Source organism: Macaca fascicularis, chromosome 16, assembly GCF_037993035.2.
Source record: "Macaca fascicularis isolate 582-1 chromosome 16, T2T-MFA8v1.1".
Classification (NCBI taxonomy): Eukaryota; Metazoa; Chordata; class Mammalia; order Primates; family Cercopithecidae; genus Macaca; species Macaca fascicularis.
The window spans coordinates 34,109,333-34,135,938 of NC_088390.1; the positions used below are offsets into that span (position 1 = coordinate 34,109,333).

General features: G+C 46.6%; 2 protein-coding genes across 6 annotated transcripts in view; both read right to left on the reverse strand.

The window, feature by feature from the left end:
• BLTP2 (bridge-like lipid transfer protein family member 2) overlaps window positions 1–8,895 on the reverse strand; it is a 33,597-nt gene extending 24,702 nt beyond the window's left edge. For 4 of the 5 annotated variants that reach the window (XM_005583234.4, XM_005583233.4, XM_065532306.2 and 1 more), the window contains exons 1-15: window positions 8,716–8,895; window positions 7,776–7,905; window positions 7,324–7,373; window positions 6,876–7,023; window positions 6,578–6,696; window positions 6,299–6,359; window positions 5,916–6,105; window positions 4,601–4,724; window positions 3,929–4,053; window positions 3,603–3,670; window positions 3,343–3,488; window positions 2,250–2,368; window positions 1,978–2,141; window positions 1,561–1,819; window positions 41–246 (exon numbers count right to left, since the gene is read on the reverse strand). In XM_005583234.4, coding sequence (XP_005583291.1) covers window positions 41–246; window positions 1,561–1,819; window positions 1,978–2,141; window positions 2,250–2,368; window positions 3,343–3,488; window positions 3,603–3,670; window positions 3,929–4,053; window positions 4,601–4,724; window positions 5,916–6,105; window positions 6,299–6,359; window positions 6,578–6,696; window positions 6,876–7,023; window positions 7,324–7,373; window positions 7,776–7,905; window positions 8,716–8,783 — 1,977 coding nt within the window. In that variant the 5' untranslated portion in view covers window positions 8,784–8,895. Of the gene's footprint in view, window positions 1–40; window positions 247–1,560; window positions 1,820–1,977; window positions 2,142–2,249; window positions 2,369–3,342; window positions 3,489–3,602; window positions 3,671–3,928; window positions 4,054–4,600; window positions 4,725–5,915; window positions 6,106–6,298; window positions 6,360–6,577; window positions 6,697–6,813; window positions 7,024–7,323; window positions 7,374–7,775; window positions 7,906–8,715 lie in introns of all 5 variants that reach the window. The other variant, XM_005583235.5, reaches the window with a different exon arrangement.
• Window positions 8,896–13,014: 4,119 nt separating this feature from the next.
• On the reverse strand, window positions 13,015–26,557 carry SDF2 (stromal cell derived factor 2). Its single transcript, XM_045376173.2, has 3 exons — window positions 26,366–26,557; window positions 21,035–21,231; window positions 13,015–13,701 (listed from the first exon to the last, which is right to left on the reverse strand). Exons 1-3 carry the CDS (start codon window positions 26,514–26,516, stop codon window positions 13,414–13,416), a joined length of 636 nt encoding a protein of 211 aa, XP_045232108.1. The 5' UTR covers window positions 26,517–26,557; the 3' UTR covers window positions 13,015–13,413.
• Window positions 26,558–26,606: the final 49 nt, after the last annotated feature.

Below are 26,606 nucleotides of genomic sequence, written 5' to 3' on the forward strand. Positions count from 1 at the left end.
GAAAAACCAGCCTGGCCCCACCTCTCCACAGGAACATTACCTCCAGAGAGCGGATGCTGCTGTGATAGGTGATGGAGATCATGGAAAGGCTGAGCACTGGGGTAGGGATGTCAGGGGCCTTGCAACAGGGTTGCATCTTTTCTGTGACTGATTTCACCAGCGCTAACACAAGTCCTTGAATTCCCACAGTGGAGGTCTCTGCACTGCCCAGGATAGTCAGGGTGTCCAGTCGTACCTCTGAAGCACCTAATAACCAGAAACCATGTCAGCCTTGGTTCCCAGCTCTCAAAGGGCAACAAAAGTCCTCACTTGCCTTTCTCACTCATTCCCTTAATTATCTTTATTCCTCGGCCGGGCGCGGTGGCTCAAGCCTGTAATCCCAGCACTTTGGGAGGCCGAGGCGGGCGGATCACGAGGTCAGGAGATCGAGACCATCCTGGCTGACACGGTGAAACCCCGTCTCTACTAAAAAATACAAAAAAAAAACTAGCCGGGCGAGGTGGCAGGCGCCTGTAGTCCCAGCTACTGGGGAGGCTGAGGCAGGAGAATTGCGTGAACCTGGGAGGCGGAGCCTGCAGTGAGCTGAGATCCGGCCACTGCACTCCAGCCTGGGCGGCAGAGCGAGACTCCGTCTCAAAAAAAAAAAAAAAAAAAAAAAAAAAAAAAAAAAAAAAAAAATTATCTTTATTCCTCATGCCTCCCTAAGTTCATTCCTTAGGTTTTAAGGAAACTTTCCCTTTCCTCTCTTAACCTAACTGGATTTGGCAGAGCCAAAGAAGTTCCTTAACTCCTACAAATTGCACAGAGACATACCATTTACTCTCTAGAACTAAACACACAAGGAAATAAAAAGCTATATGGATCTCTCTTGACTAGATTAAGGTTGTCTTTTTATGTCTTGCTTAGTACTTGCCTTTCATAAGCCCTTAAGAAATATCAAGAAGCCTGATATTTATGCAAGACTTTCAAGCATCTCATGCCTCTAATTTAGAAAAATTCCAGGCCGAGCGCGGTGGCTCACGCTTGTAATCCCAGCACTTTGGGAGGCTGAGGTGGGCGGATCACGAGGTCAGGAGATCGAGACCACAGTGAAACCCCGTCTCTACTAAAAATACAAAAAATTAGCCGGGCGTGGTGGCGGGCGCCTGTAGTCCCAGCTACTCAGGAGGCTGAGGCAGGAGAATGGCATGAACCCAGAAGGCGGAGCTTGCAGTGAGCCGAGATGGCGCCACTGCACTCCAGCCTGGGCTACAGAGGGAGATTCTGTCTCCAAAAAAAAAAAAAAAAGAAAAAGAAAAATTCCAGCTCAGCAGCTTCATCAAATGAGAAAGAGCAGACTAAACCAATATAATCTGCTTAGGTTACACACTACACACTTCAGTATATTTATTTACTTATATTATTTTATCTTTTGGAGACGGAGTCTCGCTCTTTTGCCCAGGATAGAGTGCAGTGACACCATCTCAGCTCACTGCAAATTCTGCCTCCCAGGTTGAAGTGATTCTCCTGCCTCAGTCTCCCAAGTAGCACACTTCAGCATAGACTCCTTGTCCCACTTACCAACCAAGGCAGAAAGGGTGAACAAATTCATGTCTTCGACCTTCAAGTCCACTTTCCACAGTAATGACACAGATTCCCCAAATGAAGAGTGCCTAGAGACAGCTGACTTCCCAGATTGTGGACCCATCAGGGATAAGATACGAGACAGACACTGGGCACAGGTATCTGATGCTTCCACCTGAAGTCCTCGAATGGTACAATCAAGAAAGAGGGTATCTGACTGGGTGCTGGACAGGCCCAGAGGCTGGTTATAGCTACCCTAGAGAAGAAGCAGACGGATTCCATTAGAAGTATGGAGGCGCACAGTTTTATAATTCCCTAATGCACTTCCTGCTGCCAAAAGGATGCTCAGTGCTCTGATGCATGACAGGATGAGGAAAGCTGTGCAGGCCCCTATTCACCAAAGCCCCCACCTACCTGTAGCGTGAAGGAGTCCAGAACAAGCGCCTCACCCCAAACATGCATATTGGGTGGGTGTGGTGCCCGCTGAATGTGGGAGTCACTGCCCACACGCCAGCAGAGGTGGTCTACAGTCAGGACACCCCGCTGATGGATGCTTTGTGGCCTGAGGTGCTGGTAATCTGAACAATAGTGAGAAAGAGGGATTGCATGGAACCACTGTGGCCATGAATTGGGCCTAGCTCCATTAATGGACAGATTCTTGTTCCTCTTCCATCTGAGAGCCTTACCCAGAGAGACAGAATTGAATCCCAAGGCAAAAGGCGGTGTATCTCCAAGTTGAATGGAAATGTTGACATTGGAGAGGGAGGTGCTAAAGATGATGGGAGCCAGGATTTGGGGGAAGGTTCTGCATAGGGACAAAACATCATTATTTGGTAAGAAAAGAACTGCAGCTTCCTATCATGGAACAGTTTCTGAAGCTCTTAAAATCAGAGTGAGAATTTAGAGTTTTACTGTGATTCTTAGGATGGGATACACCTAGAAGATAAAAGGCTGAACTCATCAGTTTATTGCTAGTCTTAACGGTAATCTGCAGGAACCCCAGAAAGATATTAGGTCGGGCCGGGCGCGGTGGCTCACACCTGTAATCCCAGCACTTTGGGAGGCCGAGGCGGGCGGATCACAAGGTCAGGAAATCGAGACCACGGTGAAACCCCGTCTCTACTAAAAATACAGAAAATTAGCCGGGCGCGGTTGTGGGCGCCTGTAGTCCCAGCTACTCGGGAGGCTGAGGCAGGAGAATGGCGTGAACCCGGGAGGCGGAGCTTGCAGTGAGCCGAGATCGCGCCACTGCACTCCAGCCTGGGCGACAGAGCGAGACTCCGTCTCAAAAAAAAAAAAAAAAAAAAAGATATTAGGTTGACTCACATAAAATTGTCATTTTCATAGGCCAAATACAATGAACACCAGCAATATCACATGCTTGAACCTAAAATAACCAAGAAGCATCACTTCTAAACCATAACCTTAAGTTCTCTGTGCAGCACAATAGAAGCACTACACAAAGACATGACTGCCACCTTACAATCTAAGGCAGACAAGACAAAGACATTCCTTATCATTTAAGTTCAGTTCAACAAACATTTATTTTGTATAAAACACTATGCTAAGCACCAAGGACATAAAAACAAAGAGGACAACATTCTGCCATCAAGGAGTCTAGTCTAATAGGAAAGATACATAAAACAGGATTGCTGTTGAGACTCAGATTTGAGGAGGTCAAACAACCAAATACATATTTAACACAAGATGCCACTTTGGACCAAAAGAATCCCAGAGAATCCAAATGATAAGATGGTGGCTGAAAAAGATCAGACTGACCTTTTTTTCCTTTGCTTAAGAACAGGTGAACTAGACCCTTGGGTTTCCAGTGCTAGCAGGTGCAGCCAGTGAGAGAATTCCTGGTGCCGGTAGTGAATGATGCAAGTGTTCAGAACAAGGGAGGCTGAGAGGTCAATGGTGGTCACCTGAAATAAGAAGACCAGAACTGTGGGCTTGGGTTTTATTTCACAAACTCATAATGAAATAATGTAGCGGGAAAGCAGAGAAAGGAACAATTCTTGGTACCACAATCATCACACCTGCACACTAGCCTTGAGGGAGCTGAGGCAGACAATGCGCTGGCGACTCTGGGACAGCAACAACCCATCTGTAAGAGGCCAGAGGACAGATCAGAGGAGAGCACTGGAAGGGCAAGAGGTAAAACCGGGAGAGGGTCAGCAGCCTGCAAAGGGATAAACAGACTGTCATCAAAACTTGTGAGCTGGGGCTATTTCCTCTCAGTATGTTCCCTCCTTCCGCTCCCCAGTTACACTGAGATTAGATTAAGGACTCCACATGGGGCATGAGCAAAGAGAGTATCTAGTCCTCCCATTGTCGCTCAGTACCAGTACCCCAACCCATGAACCTTCCAGCAGGAGTTCAGTGCTCATCTGTGCCATATCGGAGTTTGCTGTGAAGCTTCGAAGGGGCAGCTGATCCTCATCACGGTGGTACAGGAACTGCAGCAGCTTCAGAGTCCAAGTCAGGTGCCTGGACCAAGAAAGATTCTGGCTCAGGAAGATGTGGAATGCCATTCCTACTTATTTTATTTTTATTTTTATTTTTTAAAAACAATTATTTTTTGGCCGGTGCAGTGGCTCACGCCTATAATCCCAGCACTTCGTGAGGCCAAGGCAGGGGGATCACGAGGTCAGCAGACCGAGACCATCCTGGCCAACACAGTGAAACCCCACCTCTACTAAAATACAAAAAATTAGCCGGACGTGGTGGCACGCGCCTATAGTCCCAGCTACTTGGGAGGCTGAGGCAGGAGAATCGCTTGAACCTGGGAGGCGCAGGTTGCAGTGAGCCAAGATTGGACCACTGTACTCAGGCCTGGGCAACAACAGGGCAAGACTCCATCTCAAAACTGGTAATAATTTTTTTTTTTTTATTCTTCCCACACTACATGGATGTAACCATTTCTACTTCCTTTCTCCCCATAGACAAGCTCAGCAACTACTAGGCTGGTTACAGAGATACCATCATACAGCTCCCACTATCACTCTCCCATCTTCTGTGTCAGGAGAAACCTCACCTCTTTTGACTATTCATGGACAATACCACGCTTGTGTTCTCCATCTTAACCTTGACCTGGTCTGGCAGCTGCTGGAGGAGGAACAGGCCAGGCAGAGTTGGCTCAACCAAGTTCTCTGTCACCTCTGAAAATACGAATGAATAACACGAGAACCATCAATTCTTAACACTCTCAATTCTTCCGAAATGCCCTGGCCTCTATGGCCAAATCCTCCCACATAAAATAGGCTAAGCAAATGCCTAAGCTGGATGGACCACAAGGCGAATGCCCCAGAGATCCAGGCACCTGCTGTACTTCTCCAGTCTCTAAAAACTTAAGGAGTACAAGGAGCAGGTTGGTAAATGAAAAGAATGTGGACCTTAGGGCCAAATAATTTAAACCTCATTTTTACTACCAACTAGCTGTATGACTTCAGTCAAGTTACCTAGCTAACCTTCCTAGGCTTCAGTTTCCTTATTTGTGAAGTGCTGAGGATTTAGTGAGAGACTATACAGTCATCCCTTGGTGTCCTTGGAGCTTTGGTTCCAGGACCCCCTGCAGATACCAAAGTCCACACATACTCAAGTCCAGCAGTCGTCCCTATGGGAACTCGTGTATACAAAAAGTCAGCCCTCCATATCAGTGAGTTTCATATCCTGCAAATATTGTATTTTCCATTCACATTTGGTTGTGGATGCAGAATACACACATATGGAGAGCCAACTGTATTTATTGAAAAAAATCCACATATAAGTGGATCCACACAGCTCAAACCTGTGTTGTTCAATGGTCAACTGTATATAAAACACATAGTACGAGGCCGGGCATGATGGCTCACGCCTGTAATCCCAGCACTTTGGGAGGCCGAGGTGGGTGGATCACGAGGTCAGGAGATCGAGACCATCCTGGCTAACATGGTGAAACCCCATCTCCGCTAAAAAATATAAAAATTAGTCAGGCATGGTGGCAGGCGCCTGTAATCCCAGCTACTCAGGAGACTGAGGCAGGAGAATTGCTTGAACCCGGAAGGTAGAGGTTGCAGTGAGCCGAGATCATGTCATTGCACTCTAGCCTAGTGAGAGAGCAAGACTCCATCTTTTAAAAAGAAAAAAAAAAACTCATAGTACAAGCCTAACTCATGACAGGTGCACACTTAATGTTAGTTCTGCCACTCAGCACAAGCAAATGCTCTATTTCCTCTAACTATCCTTATGGTCAAAGTTCATGGTGACTAGTGAATCACATCTAAGTAAGTAGTGAGACCACTATTTTTTCCTACTTCCAAAACAATCCCTGAGAACAAGGCAGTCAAGAAGCTCAATGACTGGGGCTTTACCTGAACAGGGAACAGGCTTAGATGCTAGGCTTGGGCCCTGGCACAGCAATTGGCTCTGGAAGAGGCCCTCATGCAGCTCAGCATGGAGTGTCCACACATCCACAGTGATAGCCGTGAGATGCCGACTGCTAATGCCCACCTTTAGACACAGGTCCAGGGCCAGTGAGAGCTCCACTAGGCAGGTGTCCTCCTGTGGGGATGACAAGCCTCTAAGGTGTATGTAAGAAGGTTTGGAAGTTTTAGGTCAAAATGTGATCTGGAACACTGGGTACTGACTTGAGGGAACCCCCTAAGGTCACAGAACCCAGAATGCAAGCCCTAAGCTCCTTCACACTTTATGCTCAGGAGGAAATGAAGCATCTGAATGATCATGGCATACTTACCAGCTGACCACTCTTTAGAACTTTGCTGTTGATCTTACATAAGCTCACCTCACAGATTAGCCTGGGAAAGGAAAAAAATTAAGAGCACTTGGCCCCTTTCCTCACCATTTACCTCCAGTCAAGCTCTGTTGGCTACAAGGGACAAAGCAAGTAGAAATGTCTAATCTTAGCATCTCCTCAAACTGCACAGAATGAGAACTTAAAACCTTGATAAGGAGGCCCTGAAGCAACTCTAAGGCAAGAATGGGACGGCTAGATCCTCTGCTCCCCGGTGCTTACCTTTTCCCATCACTATCCAAAAGAAATCTGCTTCTACTGATCTGAATATGCCATAAGGACTCAGAAGTATCCACCTTGAGAACCATGATGTTTATAGCATCTACATGAATGGAGAATAGCTGGAAGGAAGAAGCAAGGATGAACAATAATTAACGTTAAGGAACTGCCCTTCCCTTCCAGATGAGAAAGAGGGGCAGCTTTTAGTATTATGTCCTAAAAATAGTAGAAAAATCTACCCATAACTCCAAAGCCAACCATGCCAAAGTACAGTCCAGGACAGTGGGAGAAGTTGTCTCACTTGGCAGAAGATCTTCAATAAGGATGGGCTGAAGGACAGTTCCTTTTGATCCACCCCAGCACTCTGGGAGAATGGGGCAGACAGGCCAGAAACTTTCTGTAGGTCCGTTCTGATACGCACTTCTCCAAAGCACAATGCCACATAGTGTCTGCCCAGAAGAGAAATATCTCACTGCCACCAGGTCCATCCGTCCCATAGCAATCCATTCCCCACCCTCACATGCACTTTCTCATCCTTCCTAGAAACACAGCTCAAATCACAGAGATCAGTTTCATAGCAGTTATCAATATCTGTCTCACAAGATAATGGCACCCAGGCTAACAGGAAGACTTCAGCAACAACCTCCCTTCCTCCTTGGATTGTGAGGCCTCTGTAGAAGAGTCTCACTCTGCAAACACCAACTCCAAAATACTCCTCTAGGGGAGAAGTGAAAATATAGGGTACTCACGGAAGATCATGGCTAAGGAGTTTGCTGGAAATCCACAGGTTATCAATTTCCTAAAACAGTGAGGGAGGAAGCTGTGTGCTAGCTGCTGAAAAGCAACGAGCAGCTTGACAAGCCAGGAAAGGTTCTGGATTATTAGAATTTCTCTTTCATAGGCATGTTGCCTTGAATCCCCTCTTAAATTAGAATAGTAAACTCTTCAATTTCCTGTTATCTTTCTTCTGTATCTTTGTTATGTGCCCTGGACACTCTGTGTCCTATAAACATTTTTAACTGAACAATTTGCATCAATCCTAGCATTCTCCAACTAGCTCTAAGATCATCTTGGCAAAGAAATGGTAAGGCCGTCATTAACTAGAAAAGCCACCAGGATTTCTTTTTTTAAAAAAAGGAAATTAAGAGTTTAAATTCAGTTGGATCAACGCTACACATATCCAGGGTTTCCCAGAACTCACCACTGTTTGCTGGTGTTGCTGAAACTTAAGACTGACATTCTGGATCCAAAAAAAGCGGAAGGAGCCAATCTTTAGCTCCGCCTGCAGCTTCCGCTGACACCACTTGGTGGCCAACCGGACCACAAGCCACCTGCAGAAAAATTCCTGTTAATTCATAGAACCTTCTTCCAATGATGGTTCCCCTCACCCCTTGCTGGTCTTACAAAGCCTTGCAAAAGGTCGTGTCCTGAAACTGGATCTGAGCAACTCTCCTTTCTTCCAAAGCACCACTCTGTCATATACATTCAGCCACGCTGATCAAGATCCTAGCTCCCGACTGACCCCTCCACCCAGATGAAACCAGAAACTCCACCCTCTAAGTTGGAGACAAAAAAAAAAAAAAAAAAATCCCTCAAATTGTTAGGAATCCTAGAGGCAGAGAGAGAAGGCCCCAGCAGGAGTCAAAGCGGAGGCGGCTCTGTTAGTTGTGCCATCACACTCCCTAGACGGTCTCTGTCTCCTGTCCCCAGCCTCCAGACAGGTATCCGCGAGAAGGCACTTTGAGGTCAGACCCGGCAGCTCGAATGCTGTTCTCCCCAGACCGATGCTGCAGGTGCCCTTCGCGCTTGGCTAAGAGGACTTTCAGGGGAGGGTGGAGGGGGAAAGGGAGGCCACTGAACCAGGCCCCTTCCTCACACTCCTATTCAGTTCCTGGCCTCAGCATTTCCTCAGGCCCCGCCCGCTTCCTTAGTCTCCCCAACTCGCAGCCCATCCCCGGCAGCTCGGGCCACGCGCCTCCTCACGATCCCTCCACTCGCCGCGCGCCCCCTCCCTCGACCCTACCCACTCTGCCTCCCGCGCCTCAGTAAGGCGCGCGCCCCCTCCTCAGTCTTTCTTCCTCCTCTCCGCCCCCTCCCTCCCGCCGCCGCCGCCGCCGCCGCCGCAGCTGGGAGCCCCTCACCGGCCTAGAAAGAGGGCGCTAAGCGCAACCAGCAGCAAGACCAACAGCGCGGAGAAGAGCAGAGGCATTTAGGTCCGGGTCCGGCCCGGCTTGGCCCAGGCCCCCGCCATGCCGGGCCCCGACGCCGGATCCGCGCAGCGCCGCCGCGGGCCGACCAGCCTCGCGCGCAGGAGAAACGCTGAGCGAGGACGCGTAAGTGCGCACGCGAGCCTCGCCTTCCGCAGCCCGCCAGCCAACCAACGGCCTCCCTCCCCAGCCCTGCCCCGCCCCACGACCCGGCAGGGCCGACGGGCTGCGTGCGCGAGGAGCGGGCGTGGCTCCCGGAAGAGGGCGCAAGGGAGCCCACCAAGAGCTGACACACGCGCCGGGCGCACCCCGCGGTGACCGGAATCGCGGGGCTCCGGGACCCGCGGGGGTCGGAGTCTGGGCCCACTCCCTGGGCTGGCGGTGGACCTGGCTGACTCATTTCGGTCCGCTGAGCTCACTTTGAGGGGAGTTGGAGTTCGCCTGGCCACTTAGGCCTGGACTCAGGGTTCTGCGTAAGTTACACCCCTGGTCAGATGGTAGCACTCCCATCTTATTCAAGATCCTGTTTGAAAATTACTGGGGCAGAAACTAGGAGGTAATTAAAAGGCCTCAAAAATCCCGCCTCATTCCATCCACAGAGAAAACTAATGAGGTGTTTGTTTTTTGTTTTTTGTTTTTTTGAGACGAGGACTCGCTCCGTTGCCCAATCTGGTCTCGAACTCCTGCAGGCTCAAGGGATCCTCCTGCCTCAGCCTCCTGAGTAGCTCGGACTAAAGACCCGTGTCACGGTTCCTGGCCAATGAGTTTTTACTTCATTTACTGTTTGAACACTGTTCTGGTCAATCTACTTATGGCATGAACTAGGCCCTGATGGAGGAGACGGGGAAGATACTGCAGAAGTAGTGTATATTGTTCTTGCCCTTTAGCAAAAAATAGTTTATCTAGGAAGCAAGCATAATTACATAAAATAGACAATACATAGTCAGTTTTGCCTGCTTCCTTCTCTGTAAAATAGTTTATCTGGGAAGCAAACATAATTACCTAAAATAGACAATACATAGTTTTGCCTGCTTCCTTCTCTGTAAAATAGTTTATCTGGGAAGCAAACATAATTACCTAAAATAGACAATACATAGCTTTGCCTGCTTCCTTCTCTGTAAAATGAGAGAACAGGACAAAGGTCCCTCAGAGTTACTGTGCTGCTAAGGATCAGTATCTGAATGATGATCTACTGATACAGCACAAGCTAAGGAAATCCTGAGGATTTCAAAATAGGTATTATGGAGTAGGTCATGTCTCTTTTCATACCCCTTCACTCCCACGTCCTAATCTCCATATATCCTTCAAGATTTTACTCAGAGCCTCTTTTTGGCTCCCTCAGATAAAACACCATTTCATCTTTCACCTGTGTTGCCCAGAATTGCTTTTGCTCCTCTGATTGGTTTCCTCCCTTATCTATTCCTCTCATCAGTGATTTCACATCTCCCCAAGAGCTCCAACGCTGTTTCAAGGTCATACACTATATTTGCATCATCTTCCTTGTAATCTGCAGCCTTCCCCCATGGTGTGTCCTCTGAATGCTCTGGGAAGGCCCAATTCACTGAAAACCTCTGTCCAAGTCAAGGAGGGGTGCCGTGCAACACATATCCCTACTCTGGTTCATCTTATCCAATCTGTTTATTGAGCCAAGATTCCTATCACTTCCTTCCTTCTCCCTAGACTGTTACCAGCCCTACTCCCAACCATCTCATAGCCTAAAATGTTGATTTTATCATTTGTCTATTTCTTTCTGGAGAGATCTTAAGGGATCAACACAAGTGAAGTGGAATAAAGGCAGGGAGTTGGGGATGGGGGGATGGTTCAGGCAACAGTGGAGTTCAACCAATTCATAGCCTCCATTTATTGAGACCACAAATCCTTGTAAAAGAGACCGAGTCTTTTAACGTCACAGGCCATGTTTGGCACAAAAATGGGGTCTCTAAATGTTCAACATTAACAAAGCAAACAGAAAAAAAAAGAACAAAACCCGGAAGTTTCTAAAAATAAAAACGCCTGCTAGTCACTGAAATTCCAGCAGATGGCAGCCATCTCTGTTCACCAATATCATGACTGAAAGCTACAGGAGCAAATTTTCTGTAATTGACACAGGAAAGGAGGAAATCAGGTAGGCAGAGGACAAAAGTGGTTTTCTTTTTTTTTTTTTTTTTTTTTGAGACGGAGTCTCGCTCTGTCGCCCAGGCTGGAGTGCAGTGGCGCGATCTCGGCTCACTGCAAGCTCCGCCTCCCGGATTCACGCCATTCTCCTGCCTCAGCCTCCCGAGTAGCTGGGACTACAGGCGCCCACAACCGCGCCCGGCTAATTTTTTGTATTTTTAGTAGAGACGGGGTTTCACCGTGGTCTCGATCTCCTGACCTTGTGATCCGCCCGCCTCGGCCTCCCAAAGTGCTGGGATTACAGGCGTGAGCCACCGCACCCGGCCAAAAGTGGTTTTCTATCCACCTTTTTGGAGAAATATATATCTACGTTTGTCCAAAAACCAGGATTTGTTTTCCAAAAGCTAAACACAATTGTAGTGCACTTAAAAAAACCTGAGTCAGAAACAGCTGGATTCCTATTCCAAAATCATTTATTAGTTTTAAGAATTCAGGCCGGGCGCGGTGGCTCGTGCCTGTAACCCCAGCACTTTGGGAGGCCAAGGTGGGCGGATCACAAGGTCAGGAGTTCAAGACCAGCCTGGCCAATATGGTGAAACCCCGTCTCTACCAAAAAGACAAAAATTAGTCAGGTGTGGTGGCAGACGCCTGTAGTACCAGCTACTCAGGAGGCTGAGGCAGGGGAATCACTTGAACCTGGGAGGCGGAGGTTGCAGTGAGCTGAGATTGCGCCACCGTACTCCAGTCTGGGCAACAGAGTGAGACTCTGTCTCAAAAAAAAAAAAAAAAAAAAAAATTCAGGCAGTAAGCCAGGCATGGTAGCTCACCCCTGTAATCCCAGCACTTTGGGAAGCAACAGCATGAGGATCACTTGAACTCAGGAGTTCCAGACCAGCCAGGGTAACCTAGTGAGACCTCATCTCTAAGATAAATCAAAAACTGACATAGGAGGATCACTTGAGCCCGGGAGGTCAAGGCTGTAATAAGCCGTGATTGCGTCCTTCCTGCCTGGGTGACAGAGCAAAGACCTTGTCTCAAAAAAAAAAAAAAAAAAAAAAAAAAAAAAAAAAATTCAGGCAGTTATTCAACTTTTCTGCTGCACTGATAAAAATGCAGTATTACCCTATATGAATTCTGTGAAGATTAAATGAAGAGCTATAGGCCGGGCGCAGTGGCTCACACCTGTAATCTCAGCACTTTGGGAAGCTGAGGCAGGCGGATCACGAGGTCAAGAGATCGAGACCATCCTGGCTAACATGGTGAAACCCCGTCTCTACTAAAAATACAAAAAATTGGCCAGGCGCGGTGGCTCAAGCCTGTAATCCCAGCACTTTGGGAGGCCGAGACGGGCGGATCACGAGGTCAGGAGATCGAGACCATCCTGGCTAACACGGTGAGATCCCGTCTCTACTAAAAAATACAAAAAACTAGCCGGGCGAGGTGGCAGGCGCCTGTAGCCCCAGCTACTCGGGAGGCTGAGGCAACAGAATGGCGTAAACCCAGGAGGCGGAGCTTGCAGTGAGCTGAGATCCGGCCACTGCACTCCAGCCTGGGGGACAGAGTGAGACTCCGTCTCAGGAAAAAAAAAAAAAAAAAATTAGCAGGGCGTGGTGGCGGGCACCTGAAGTCCCAGCTACTTGGGAGGCTGAGGCAGGAGAATGGCGTGAACCCAGGAGGCGGACCTTGCAGTGAGCTGAGATCACGCTGCTGCACTCCAGCCTGGGCAACAGAGCGAGACTCTGTCTCCAAAAAAAAAAAAAAAATTAAATAAATAAAAATATCTATAATATGGTACCTAGTATTTACCAGTGAATAAATACTGGTTCTTTCTTTCTACCCCTACCCATTTTTCTCATTTGCAGTAACAGATACAAAGCAAACATCTCACTGGTGGTTTATTATGCTGTATTCTGTGAGTTTTTAGCTATAATTAGTGAAAGATCTATTAAAGATGAGATGCCTGGAGAGAAGTCAAAGTAGAAAGAGAAAAGGCTTATATGCAAGTAAAGCTCTTAAAAGGGCCCACATTGGAGGTTCACAGCATCTCCAAAGAGTCTTAGGACTCTAGGATTAAGCAGCTAATGAAATAGCACACCCAATAAATAACAACACAGTGACTAATAATAAAATTATTGTTTTTATCATTTTGGAGAGAGAAAATAGGGGAAAAATCACATACATTAACAGTCCATGATGCCAAGCTCCTGAAGAGTAAAAGTTTACCAGCTAAGAGGGATGTTCCCCTCAGTTTGTTTTATCAGTATGAATGAAAAACATCTGCCCCTTTACCAGCAAATCCTCTACTCAGAAAGAACTGACCCCACGCCAAGTCTGGGAGAGTGACTAGTTCAAGTGTGCAGGGTTGAAGTTTCCAAACACAGCTATTTTCTGTTGTGTATCTTCATCTCAATGGTGACATGGCCACTGCCCAAGGAACTTGTGGCAGAGATCCCAAGGTGAGGCAGCAACAGACGTCTATGAACATTGTGCGTTAACAGTGGCTCAGAGCCTCTAGATTCATAGCTCTGCATGGTGGGCTTCTGCCTTCAACAACTCACTGGGCTTCATGAAGATGCCTTCCATGGCTTTCCAATAGTTGTTCTGACTTGGCTGGGCCATGCCATGCACCTCTTTTTGCCCACTGATAGGTCGACCATATTGTTCTCCTGTGACAGATAGCAGTACCTCAGTGGAAGAGTGTTTGAACCGCACCTCACCATCTCTCACCCAGTAGGGTCCATTACAGAGTACTGTCCAGTCATCCAGATAATCACCTTCACCTTCCTCACCAAAAGCACTCACTTCCTGGAAAACACAGAAGGTAGTAATATTAGCATGGTTGACAAGGGCTTGAAAAGGAGTGGGAGGCAATGGGAAGAAAAAGAAGGCTACCCTGAAGTAAAAAATCAGAGGGGGCTAGGCTCATGCCGGTAATTCGAGCACTTTGGGAGGCTGAGCGGGGCAGATCACTTGAGCCCAGGAGTTTGAGAACAGCCTGGGCAACATGGTGAAACCCTATCCCTAAAAAAAATACAAAAGAGGCCGGGCGCGGTGGCTCACGCCTGTAATCCCAGCACTTTGGGAGGCCGAGACGGGCGGATCACGAGGTCAGGAGATCGAGACCATCCTGGCTAACACGGTGAAACCCCATCTCTACTAAAAAATACAAAAAACTAGCCGGGCGAGGTGGCGGGTGCCTGTAGTCCCAGCTACTCGGGAGGCTGAGGCAGGAGAATGGCGTGAACCCGGGAGGCGGAGCTTGCAGTGAGCTGAGATCCGGCCACTGCACCCCAGCCTGGGCGACAGAGCGAGACTCCGTCTCAAAAAAAAAAAAAAAAAAAATACAAAAGAAATTAGCTGAGATCAGGAGTTCAAGACCAGCCTGACCGACATGGAGAAACCGTCTCTACTAAATATACAAAATTAGCTGGGTGTGGTGGCACATGCCTGTAATCCCAGCTACTCGGGAGGCTGAGGCAGGAGAATTGCTTGAACCCAGAGGCAGAGGTTGCGGTGAGCCGAGATCATGCCATTGCACTCCAGCCTGGGCAAAAGAGCGAAACTCCGGTCTCAAAAAAAAAACAAAGAAAGAAAAGAAAAGAAATTAGCTGGGCATGGTGGCACATGCCTATAGTACCCAGCTACTACAGCTATCGCCTGAGTCCAGGAGATCAAGGCTGCAATGAGCTGTGATCACACTACTGCACTCCAGCTTGGATGACAGAGCAAGACCCCTTCTCAAAAAAAATAAAAATTAAAAAAAAAAATTCAGCTGCTTTCCAGTGTTTCATTTTTTAGTTTTGTTTTGTTTTTTGAGATGGATTTTTGCTCTTGTTGCCCAGGCTGGAGTGCAATGGCGCAATCTCGGCTCACTGCAACCTCCGCCTCCCAGGTTCAAGCAATTCTCCCGCCTCAGCCTCCCTAGTAGCTGAGATTACAGGCATGTGCCACCACACCTGGCTAACTTTGTATTTTTAGTAGAGACAGGGTTTCTCCATGTTGGTCAGGCTGGTCTCGAACTCCCGACCTCAGGTGATCCGCCCGCCTCAGCCTCCCAAAGTGCTGGGATTACAGGCATGAGCCACCGCACCCGGCCATTCCAGTGTTGTTTAAAATAAACCATGAACCATAGAAAAAGACGAAAGACACAAAGGACATAAGAGGAAAAAATTCGTTGCTGTAAGATTATGGTCCATGGTTCCTATCTGAGTTATGGCATCAAAAACAAAGAAAAGAAAAAAAAAGGTTATGGTCCAAACACTTATTTTGCAATTAATACTATAGTTGCCTTATATTTTTTATTACAGTGTTAAAACAGTATTTCTTTCTGTTTCCTTTGTAAGAGTTAGGATCTTGGCCAGGCACAGTAGCTCACTCCTGTAATCCCAACACTTTGGGAGGGGGAGGCGGGCAGATCGCCTGAGGTCAGCAGTTCAAGACCAGCCTGGCCAACATGGTGAAACCCCATCTCTACTAAAAATACAAAAATTATCCAGGCATGGTGGCAGGCGCCTGTAATCCCAGCTATTCGAGAGGCTGAAGCAGGAGAATCGCTTGAACCCGAGAGGCAGAGGTTGCAGTGAGCCGAAGGTTGCAGTGAGCCAAGACTGCACCATTGCACTCCAGCCTGGGCAACAAGAGCAAGACTTTGTCTCAAAAAAAAAAAAAAGTTGGGATCTTGCTCTGTTGCCCAGGCTGTAGTGCAGTGCCTCAAGCGGTCTTACGGCCTCACCTCCTGAGTAGCTAAGACTATAAGACTACAGGCCTATACCACCACACCCAGGTAGTTAAAAGTTTTTTTTGTAGGCAACTGTGTTGCCTTGGCTGGTCTCCAACTCCTGGTCTTAAATGATTCTCCCCACTTGGTCTTTCAAGGTGTTGGGATTATAGGTGTGAGCCACCGTGCTGGCTTTAAAATACTTTATTTTTTGAGATAGCATCTCGCTCTGTCACCCAGGCTGGAGTGCAGTGGCACAATCTCAGCTGTCTGCAACCTCTACCTCCTGGGTTCTAGCGATTCTCATGCCTCAGCCTCCGGAGTAGCGGGGATTACAGGCATGTGCTACCACACCCAGCTAATTTTGGTATTTTTTAATAGAGATGGGGTTTCACAATGTTGACCAGGCTGGTCTCCAACTCCCAGCCTCAAGTGATCCACCCACCTCAGCCTACTAAATTGCTGGGAGTACAGGCATGAGCCACCACTTTCAGCCCTTAAAATACTTTGTATCTCTTATTATTTGACTTTATTACTGCTTCATTCTCTTAAATAGATTTTAAATGACCTGATGACAAGTTCAAAAGGGAATGGACTATGGGAGTCAGGGTGACCTTGAATCTCAACTTGATCCCTTCCTCTGTAAATCCTTTGAGCGTTTGTTTTCTCCTCTATAAAATGATCACAATATCACCTTATAGAGCAACTGTGAGAATTAAATGAGATAGCAAATATTAACTGAGCAAAACATAGCAAGTTCTCTATACTCTTTCTTTCTTTCTCTTTCTTTCTTTCTTTCTTTCTTTCTTTCTTTCTTTCTTTCTTTCTTTCTTTCTTTCTAATAAGGCAGTGAGAGAGAGAGCAAGTTCTCTATATTCTACTCCTCATCTAAATTCCATCATCCTTAAGGCCAAATATTCAGTTTCTATACAATGGCAATTGAAAAATTACTGATTATTTCAGAAGCATGAGAGTGTGTGTGTGTGTATACACTCTACTTGATAAAACTGTTTCCCAGGAGGATACCAGTATGTAATTCTGATACTGCTATATTTGTATATTGGAACTGAAGTTCAATACATGGATGGCAGATGGTGGGAACAAGGTATCTTACTGTTGGAGTGGGAATTTACAAATTAGCACAGGGAGGAGGGCTAGGATGACCTATGTGGTAACGGATTACAGCTAAAGACATCAGCCGCCGGGCCCGGTGGCTCACGCCTGTAATCCCAGCACTTTGGGAGGCTGAGGCAGACGGATCACAAGGTCAGGAGATGGAGACCATCCTGGCTAACACGGTGAAACCCCATCTCTACTAAAAATACAAAAAATTAGCCGGGCGTGGTGGTGGGCACATATAGTCCCAGCTACTTGGGAGGCTGAGGCAGGAGAATGGTGTGAACCCGGGAGGCGGAGCTTGCAGTGAGCCGAGATCGCGCCACTGCACTCCAGCCTGGGCAACAGAGCAAGAGTCTAAATACATATATACATACATCAGTAAGAACCTTAGCCAGCCACAGTGGGGCATGCCTGTATTCCCAGCTACTTGAAAGGTTGAGGCAAGAGGACTGCTTGAGCCAAGAAGTTTGAGGCTCTAGTGCACTATGATCACACCCGTGAGTAACCACTGCACTCCAGCCTGGATAACATAGAAAGAACCCATCTTAAGAAAAAAAAAGAAAAAGAAACCTCATTTAACTTAATATAGGTACAGATGGCTATGCAAATAAAAATTTATAGATACGTATATATACATGAGTAAGCATACAGAGATACAGTTTTTTTTTATTTAATTTTTTTTTTTTTGAGATGGAGTCTCACCCTGTCACCCAGGCTGGAGTGCAATAGTGCAATCTCGGCTCACTGCAACCTCCATCTCCCAGGTTCAAACGATTCTCCTACCTCAGCCTCCCGAGTAGCTGGGATTACAGGCGCCCGCCACCATGCCCAGCTAATTTTTGTACTTTAGTAGATACCGGGTTTCACCATGTTGGCCAGGCTAGTCTCGAACTCCTGACCTCGTGATCCGCCTGCCTCGGCCTCCCAAAGTGCTGGGATTACAGGCATAAGCCACTGCGCCCGGCCTACAGTTCTTTATTCTGTCAAGTGAGAGGGTGTAAAAGAAACACTCCAGTAACAACAAGCTTACATAAGGCCTAGAACTTGGTTTTAATATCATTCTCCAATAAAAGAAAGCAGAGCTCCTTGGAGAAATAGCTGATTATAGTACTGGAGCAAGAAATAAACAAGGTAAGTCTGGAGCATCTTTTGGTGCCAGAAAGGAAAGAAGTGCTTTAAAGTGCACTCACGGCCGGGCGCGGTGGCTCAAGCCTGTAATCCCAGCACTTTGGGAGGCCGAGACGGGCGGATCACGAGGTCAGGAGATCGAGACCATCCTGGCTAACACGGTGAAACCCCGTCTCTACTAAAAAATACAAAAAACTAGCCGGGCGAGGTGGCGGGTGCCTGTAGTCCCAGCTACTCAGGAGGCTGAGGCAGGAGAATGGCGTAAACCCGGGAGGCGGAGCTTGCAGTGAGCCGAGATCCGGCCTCTGCACTCCAGCCTGGGCGACAGAGCGAGACTCCGTCTCAAAAAAATAAAAATTAAAAAAAAAAAATAAAGTGCACTCACATATACACACACACACAATGGGATACTGTCAAATGGACACAAAGCCAGCTGAAAGAATTCCTGATGGCCAAAGTTGGAAAAATTCGAGCAACAAAATATAGTAGTATTAGATTACAACAAAGTATAAACTATCCATGAGTTTATGCTAATGTAAATAACTGAATAAATAAATTGGGGAAAAGAGACAAATCCCCCATATGGAAAAATCTCAAATAAAATATGTAGATATTCCACCCTAAGGTAGAGAGAGTGTAACTCTCCAGTCTGTAAGAGTGAAATGCACATAGTGACTTCCTTCCAAAAAGTGTATGGAAAGGGGGAAAATGAAGAGAGTAACTTTACAGGAGAAACCTAACCAACAAACACTACTTCAGCCAGGTAATCAAGGTCAACATCAACAGTCACAAATCATAAAGACAGTATGTACCCCTGATATGATGGGATAAAAATGGCACTTTACCTCAGTGATCTTCCTCTCAAACCCTTTATAAGTCCAGTCTAATCACAAGAAAAACAGACAAATTCCAATAGAGGGGCAATCTACAATACACCTGACCAGCACTCCTCAAAGCTGTCAAGGTCATCAAAAACTAGGGAAGTCTGAAAAACTGTCACAGCCACAACAGCCTAATGAGACATGGCAAGTATATGTAATGTGGTATTTTGGAACGGAAAAAGAACATTAGGTAAAAACTAAGGGACCAGACATGGAGACCTCACACCTGTAATCCCAGCACTTTGGGAGGCCAAGGCAGGTGGATCACAAGGTCAGGAGTTCGAGACCAGCCTGGACAACTTGGTGAAACCCCGTCTCTACTGAAAATACAAAAAGCAGCCAGGCGTGGTGGCAGGTGCCTGAAATCCCAGTTACTCAGGAGGCTGTGGCAGAAGAATAGCTTGAACCTGGGAGGCGGAGGTTGCAGTGAGCCGAGATCGTGCCACTGCACTCCAGCCTGGGAGAAAGCGAGACTCTGTCTCAAAAAAAAAAAAAAAAAAAACCTAAGGGAATCAGGAAAAAACTATGGACTTTAGTTAATAAAACTGTATCAATATTGCTTCATTAAATGTAGCAAATTTACCCTTCCAAGGTAAGATGTTAATAAGGAAAACTGTATACAGGGGGTGGGGATAGGGAAGGAGTCATTAAGGGGTCCACATCCCCTGATAACCCAAGGCTTAAAACAGTGGCACAAGGCCAGGCACAGTGGCTTATGCCTGTAATCCCAGCACTTTGGGACACTGAAGGGGGCAGATAGCTTGAGCTCAGGAGTTTTGAGACCAGCCTGGGCAACATGGCAAAAACCCGTATCTACAAAAAAAATACGAAAATTAGCCAGGCGTGGTGGCATGAGCCTGTAGTGAGGGCTGAGGTGGGAGAACTGCTTGAGCCCAGGAGGCTGAGGCTGCAGTGAGCAAGATCAAACCACTGCACTACAGCCTGGGTGACAGAGAGAGACCCTGTTTAAAAACAAAAAACAGGCCGGGCGCGGTGGCTCAAGCCTGTAATCCCAGCACTTTGGGAGGCCGAGACGGCAGATCACGAGGTCAGGAGATCGAGACCATCCTGGCTAACATGGTTGAAACCCCGTTGCTACTAAAAAATACAAAAAACTAGCTGGGCGAGGTGGCGGGCACCTGTAGTCCCAGCTACTCGGGCGGCTGAGGCAGGAGAATGGCATAAACCCGGGAGGCGGAGCTTGCAGTGAGCTGAGATCCGGCCACTGCACTCCAGCCTGGGTGACAGAGCGAGACTCCATCTCAAAAAATAATAAATAAATAAATAAAAACAAAAAACATAAGTGACACAATAGCAAATCCATTTTCCTAATGTAACTAGTTAGCATCATTAAAAAAAAACTACAATTTGGAAAACATTGGGTTTCTTTATTACAGGATATCAGAACTTATGATATGCTAATGTATATCCAGTCTGTCTGTCCTTCCCATTTCTTGATTTGGTTTAGTTGTTGTCTCCACTTTGACCAGAAACGATTTTCTTCACACTTACAAAACAGAGCCAGGCGGGTGCAGTGGCTCATGCCTATAATCCCAACATTTTCAGGAGGCCAAGGCCAGTGGATCACCTGAGGTCAGGAGTTCGAGACCAGCCTGACCAATATGGTGAAAACCCATCTCTACTAAAAATACAAAAATTAGGCCAGGAACAGTGGCTCGCGCTCGTAATCCTAGCACTTTGGGAGGCCAAGGTGGGCAAATCACAAGGTCAGGAGTTCAAGACCAGCCTGGTCAACATAGTGAAACCCCATCTCTACTAAAAATACAAAAAAAAAAAAATTAGTCGAGTGTAGTGGCACATGCCTATAGTCCCAGCCACTCGGGAGGTTGAGGTGGGAGAACCGCTTGAACCCAGGAGGCAGAGGTTGCAGTGAGCTGAGACCATGCCATTGCACTCCAGCCTGGATGACAGAGTGAGACTCCATCTCAAAAATAAAAAAAAAAATACAAAAATTAGCCAGGCATGGTAGCATGCACCTGTAATCCCAGCTACCCAGGAGACTAAGGCAGGAGACTTTCTTGAAGCCGGAGGCAAAGGTTGCACTAAGCCAAGATCATGCCACTGCACTGCAGCCTGGGTGACAGAGAGACACTTCATCTCAGAAACAAAAAAATAAAAACAAAAAAAACTCACACAAAAACAGAGCCATTTCCCCAGTTCTGCACAAAAGAGAACAGCTACACCTAGAAAAGAAACAATTAAGAACCAAGAGATCAAACAAGCACCCACTGAGTAATGCAGAGCAGCAACGATCCATCGAAAGCCACCTCACCTGGTTTCCAGAAAGAGGTGAAGTGAAGTGGTGACTATGGAGGTTTCGGCCAGTGTTGACATGTGTCAACCGGATGGGCTGGCCACACTTGATGGGGGTTCCCCTCTCACACACTGTGGCAGTCTTCCCCCGTATCCTCCAGTAACTGTTGCTGTCATCCACAGAGGTTACACCTGTCACTGACTGCTGCCCACTACCTGCAGTTAAGAAAAGAAAGACAACTCTCTTTCTCTGCCATGGACAACATGCTCAGAGACAGAAGCTCGAGGGTGCTCAAGATTCAGTTTCACCTGTAACCCACCATGACCAAGGAAGACACGCTGCTGGAGGTGTAATGGATTATTAATGCTGCTTTACAAGAGGCTGAAGACCGCCCTCAGCCATGATGGTCTAGCAGGTGGAACCTGAAAAGCTGCCAAAGCCTTAGACAAGGGCCAAGCCCATCTTTGTGTGCTTGCATCCAAATGTGAAGAGCCTATGTATATCAAGCTAGGGGTGGCTCTTTGTGCTGAACACAAAATCAACCCAATTAAGGTTGATGACCTCAAGAAACCAGAGAAATGGCTAAGCCTCTGGAAAACTGACAAGACAAAGAAAACTTTGTAAAGTGGTTGGCTGCAGTTGTGTCACAGTGAAGGGCTATGGCAAAGAATTTCAGGTCAAGGATGTGACAGTGTACTTCAAATGTAAGAAATCAACAAATAAATTTGGTACCCATTCCTCAAAAAAAAATGGCAAGTGAGCTCAACCTCACCCTTATTGCCTATGGCCAATATTGTACCCTGTGTCATAAAACAGGCAAGAAGGGGTGGGGAGAAAAATGCTATGCTTGGCAATATTTTTTCTTCTACAACATTAAAATATTTATAAAAAATACAAAATGTGCTGGGTGTGGTGGCTCATGCTTGTAATTCCAGCACTTTGGGAGGCTGAGGCAGGTGGATCAGGAAGTCAGGAGTTCAAGACCAGTCCCACCAACACAGTGAAACCCCGTCTCTACTGAAAATACAAAAATTAGCTGGGCATGGTGGCGGCGACCTGTAATCCCGGCTACTTGGGAGGCTGAGGCAGGAGAATCACTTGAACCCGGGAAGCGGGGGTTGCAGTGAGCCGAGATCGCGCCACTGCCCTCCAGCCTGGGTGACAGAGCCAGACTCTGTCTCAAAAAAAAAAAACTGTGTCTACATAATACCAGTTATTACATGATAAAGTATACTTAAGGGTATGTCATATCAGAAAATTGTAAGAGTTTGCATCAAAGGATATCCAAGGCACAAATTTATGTAGAGTTTTTGAGGCACAGGCAGTACTAACCTGCAGACACTAGCCTGGATAGCCCCTAATGTGTCTAATCACATAATTTTAACATGTTTGTAATATTATTCATGTTCATTAACTATTACGATAAAAATGTTTATTTTTCGGTCGGGCATGGTGGCTCACGCCTATAATCCCAGCACTTTGGGAGGCCAAGGCAGGCAGATCACAAGGTCAGAAGATCGAGACCATGGTGAAAACCCGTCTCCATTAAAAATACAAAAAATTAGCCGGGCGCGGTGGTGGGTGCCTGTAGTCCCAGCTACTCAGGAGGCTGAGGCAGGAGAATGGCGTGAACCCGGGAGGCAGAGCTTGCAGTGAGCCGAGACTGCGCCACTGCACTCCAGCCTGGGCAACAGAGACTCCGTTTAAAAAAAAAAAAAAAAGTTTGTATTTCACAATTAAAATGAGACTACTTTATATTGCCAACTTTAATCTAAGCAGGCATCTCTGACCAAGTTGGCCATCATCTGACCAACTCCCACGAGTGGTCAATTATTATAAAAGTATTCTTTGAGCAGGGCACAGTGGCACACGCCTGTAATCCTAGCACTTTGGGAGGCTGAGGCAGGCAGAACACAAGGTCAGGAGTTCGAGACCAGCCTGGCCAACATGGTGAAACCCTGTCTCTACAAAAAATATAAAAATTAGCTGGGCGTGGTCACACGCGCCTGTAATCCCAACTATTTGGGAGGCTGAGGCAGAAGAATTGCTTGCATCTGGGAGGTGGAGGTTGCAGCGAGCCGAGATCGCGCCACCGCACTCCAGCCTGAGTGGCCAGGAGAGACTCTGTAAAAAAAAAAAAAAAGTATCCTTGGAGGTCTGGCACAGTGGCTCATGCCTGTAATCCAAGCGCTTTGGGAGGCTGAGGTGGGAGGATCCCTTGAGTCCTGGAGTTCGAGACCAGCCTCAGCAACATAGCAAAATCTGGTCTCTAAAAAAAAAAAAAAATTTTTTTTTTGAGACAGGGTCCCTCTGTCACTCAGGCTGGAGTGCAGTGGTATGATCACAGCTTACCACAGCCTTGACTTCCCAGGCTCAGGTGATCCTCCTACCTCAGCCTCCCAAGTAGCTGGGATTTCAGGCACCTGCCACCACACCCGGCTAATTTTTCTATTTTTTGTAGAGATGGGTTTTTGCCATGTTGCCCAGGCTGGTCTCGAATTCCTGGGCTCAAGCAATCCAACTGCCTCAGGCTCCCAAAGTGCTAGGATTACAGGTGTGAGCCACCATACCCAGCCTAAAAAAATTTTTTTTATATTTAAGAGAAAAAAAAGAGGTTGGGTACAATGAATCGTCAATCCCAGCACTTTGGGAGGTCAAGGTGGGCAGATCGTTTGAGCCCAGGATTTCAAGACCAAGCTCAGGCAACTGACAAAACTCCATCTCTACAAAAGACCCAAAAAATTAATCAGGTGTGGTGGGGTGCACTTGCAGTCCCAGCTACTCAGGAGGCTGAGATGTGAGGATTGCTTGGGCCCAGGAGGTCAAGGCTGCAATGAGTCGTGATTGTGTCACTGCACCTCAGCTTGGACGACAGAGTAAGACTCTGTTTCTTAATTTCTTTCTTTTTTTTTTTGAGACAGAGTCTGTTCTGTCACCAGGCTGGAGTGCAGTGGTGCGATCTCGGCTCACTGCAACCTCCAATTCTCTGGTTCAAGTGATTCTCCTGCCTTGGTCTCCCATGTCTCTTAAGGAAAGAAAAAATCTAGCTACAGGATTTAAAAAGCTGGGGCGGGGGGGTGCGGTATACAAATAATCGCTGATAGCTAATGTGTGTTACTAAGACTGCTCAGCACCACAGTGTGTGAGGACTTACTGGGTATCTAGCACTGACCTAAGTCCTTTGTTTGAATATTCTTATTTGACATCTACATTTGCTGAAGTAGGTATTATTATCCCCAGCATACCCAAGGTCACACAACTCTAAGAAACAAGGCTGGGACTGAATGAACCTAGACAGCCCGACTCTAGAACTAACACTCTTAACCATTCTGCATCATATCTCATTAAGATCATATTTCTTCCAAAAGCTTTAAATTGTCAGGTTTCCCCAAACGAGCTACTCTCATAAACACCAGGGATACCCTCTTTCCTAGGCTTCATTCACTACCCAGGTCTTTGAAAGCATTCGTATTTCCCAGATACTTTCCTCTAATAGTTTTACCTGTTCCTTCTAGCTTTGCTTTCAGCTCCATGGCCTTGCCTGACCAAAGACTTTTGATATTTCACTTTTACCACGTATACCATTATGCCTCGTGCCAGTTACACGGGTAAATATAGCCAACTATCAGCTCCTTTCTACTGTCTCCTTCCACTCAGCTCATGACTTTATTATATCATTCTTTTTCAGAAAAGCCAAACCAAGTCTCCCTTCCTACTTCTGGTTACTGCCTTACAGCTCTCTGGGGTCCTCACAGCCACGCTTCACTACTAAACCATGGTCTACATTTTGTCTCCTACATTTTCTGCTTTCTATTCAACCCTTCACTTCCTCCTCCAAATCCTTATACCTTGGGATTATCCAAAGTTCTATGCCTGGCCTTCATATATTTCCACCTGTAGTTCTTAAATTGCTGAGGGTCAGGACAAAAGCATTTGTATTTTTAACAAGTTTCTCAAGTTATTCATATTGATCCCAGATTGAGAACCACAGTTCATCCTGGGCAATTTCATCCACTACCCTGACATTTTCAACCACAGTCTGTACAAGATGTTGTATTTAATGTTGTATCTAATGTGGTATCTCAGGCTCAGCAGAGATCCCTTTTCTGAGCTTCAGACTGAACCTGGTTCCCAAATCTGGCTGTCCATCAGAACCACCTGAAGAGCTTTTTAAACCTACAGATTGCTACTGCCAAGCCTCTGTCCACCTCCACTCTAATTCAGTAGATCCAAAGTTGGAAACCAAAGCAAATTAAAAAATAAGCCTGACAACATGTTAGGTGTTCACTGAATGGGTGCTAGGATTATTAAGACATCGCAGTGATGATAACTCACGTCCTTGCCTAGTCTAACTGATCAGATAGGTTTTGGGAATCATGAACCAGACTAGCCCACCTGACAGAACTCTTTCCTCCCTCAGCAAACAGCATCATCAGTCATCCAAGATAGAATTCTACCAGCTATCTTAAATGCCTCTCACATCTCACTAGCTGACCTTCATTCTTTTTTTGTTTGCTTATCTTTTTTTTTCAGGCAGATAAGACTTTCTTTTTTTGGTCTGTTTTTATTATATTGTAATCTTCTTGACTGATTATCACTACCGAATCTCCTGCAGGTAGTACAATTCTAGTCATTTAGTAGGAACTCATTAAGACCTATGCTGAATGAATGAATTCAAATAATTTATTATTAAACATTTTAATTTCAAATGCTTAAAAAAAAAAAAAGTTTCTGTGCAATTCCTGTCACTGCTCCAAGTTCCTTACAAGAAGGAGGTTCAGATTTGGGTAGAAGGGGCCCAAAAGATAGGAATTAAGGAGCAAGTGTAAGATGCGGAAGAGCTGGAAGACAAAGGGTTGTAGTCAACGAGTGAGCTCTTGGAGTTTAAAGTTTGAGATACAGTACTTACTGTTACTTTAAAATTTCAGACACAGCACTTCCTGTAATTTTCTTGTCTGTCTCTAAAGCAGGCTTTGAACCTGGATAGATTTGGATAGAACCCCGACTTTGACATTTGCTAGCTGCAAGGCTTTGAATAAACGATTTAATTTCTCTGCGTCTGTTAACTCATCTGTGAAATGAGGATAGCAATAGTGTCACCTTACATGAATGTTAATAAGCGGGAAAAGTACATAGGTAACGTGCCTGGCCTGTAGTTCACCAAATATTAGGTGGTGTTGCGATTAAGATGCCTTAGAACAACTCAGTTATCCGACTATCCAGACCTGAGGAACCGTCCCAGGGAACACCTAACCTTCCCAGACCACACCCTCAGATTTTCTTTAGGCCCCGCCCCTCCAGATACTCCCAGGCCTCCCGAGCCCACCCGAGCCCGATCCCCAGCATTACCTGACCCATAGCGCACGTCGTGTGAGTGCAGTCGGACGTTGTGGCGCGTATTGAGTAGCTTTACCACGGAGCCGCAAGTAACGACAGCCAGGCTGGACGCACCCACAGCGCTCCACAAACACCCCAATAACAGTAGAGGTACTACAGCCATCCTAGCTGTATCGCGGAGCCCCAAATCTTCGAAGAAAACGCGGCCCCTCCCCGGAACCGGAAGCTGAAGACGATACCACGGAGAGAAGGA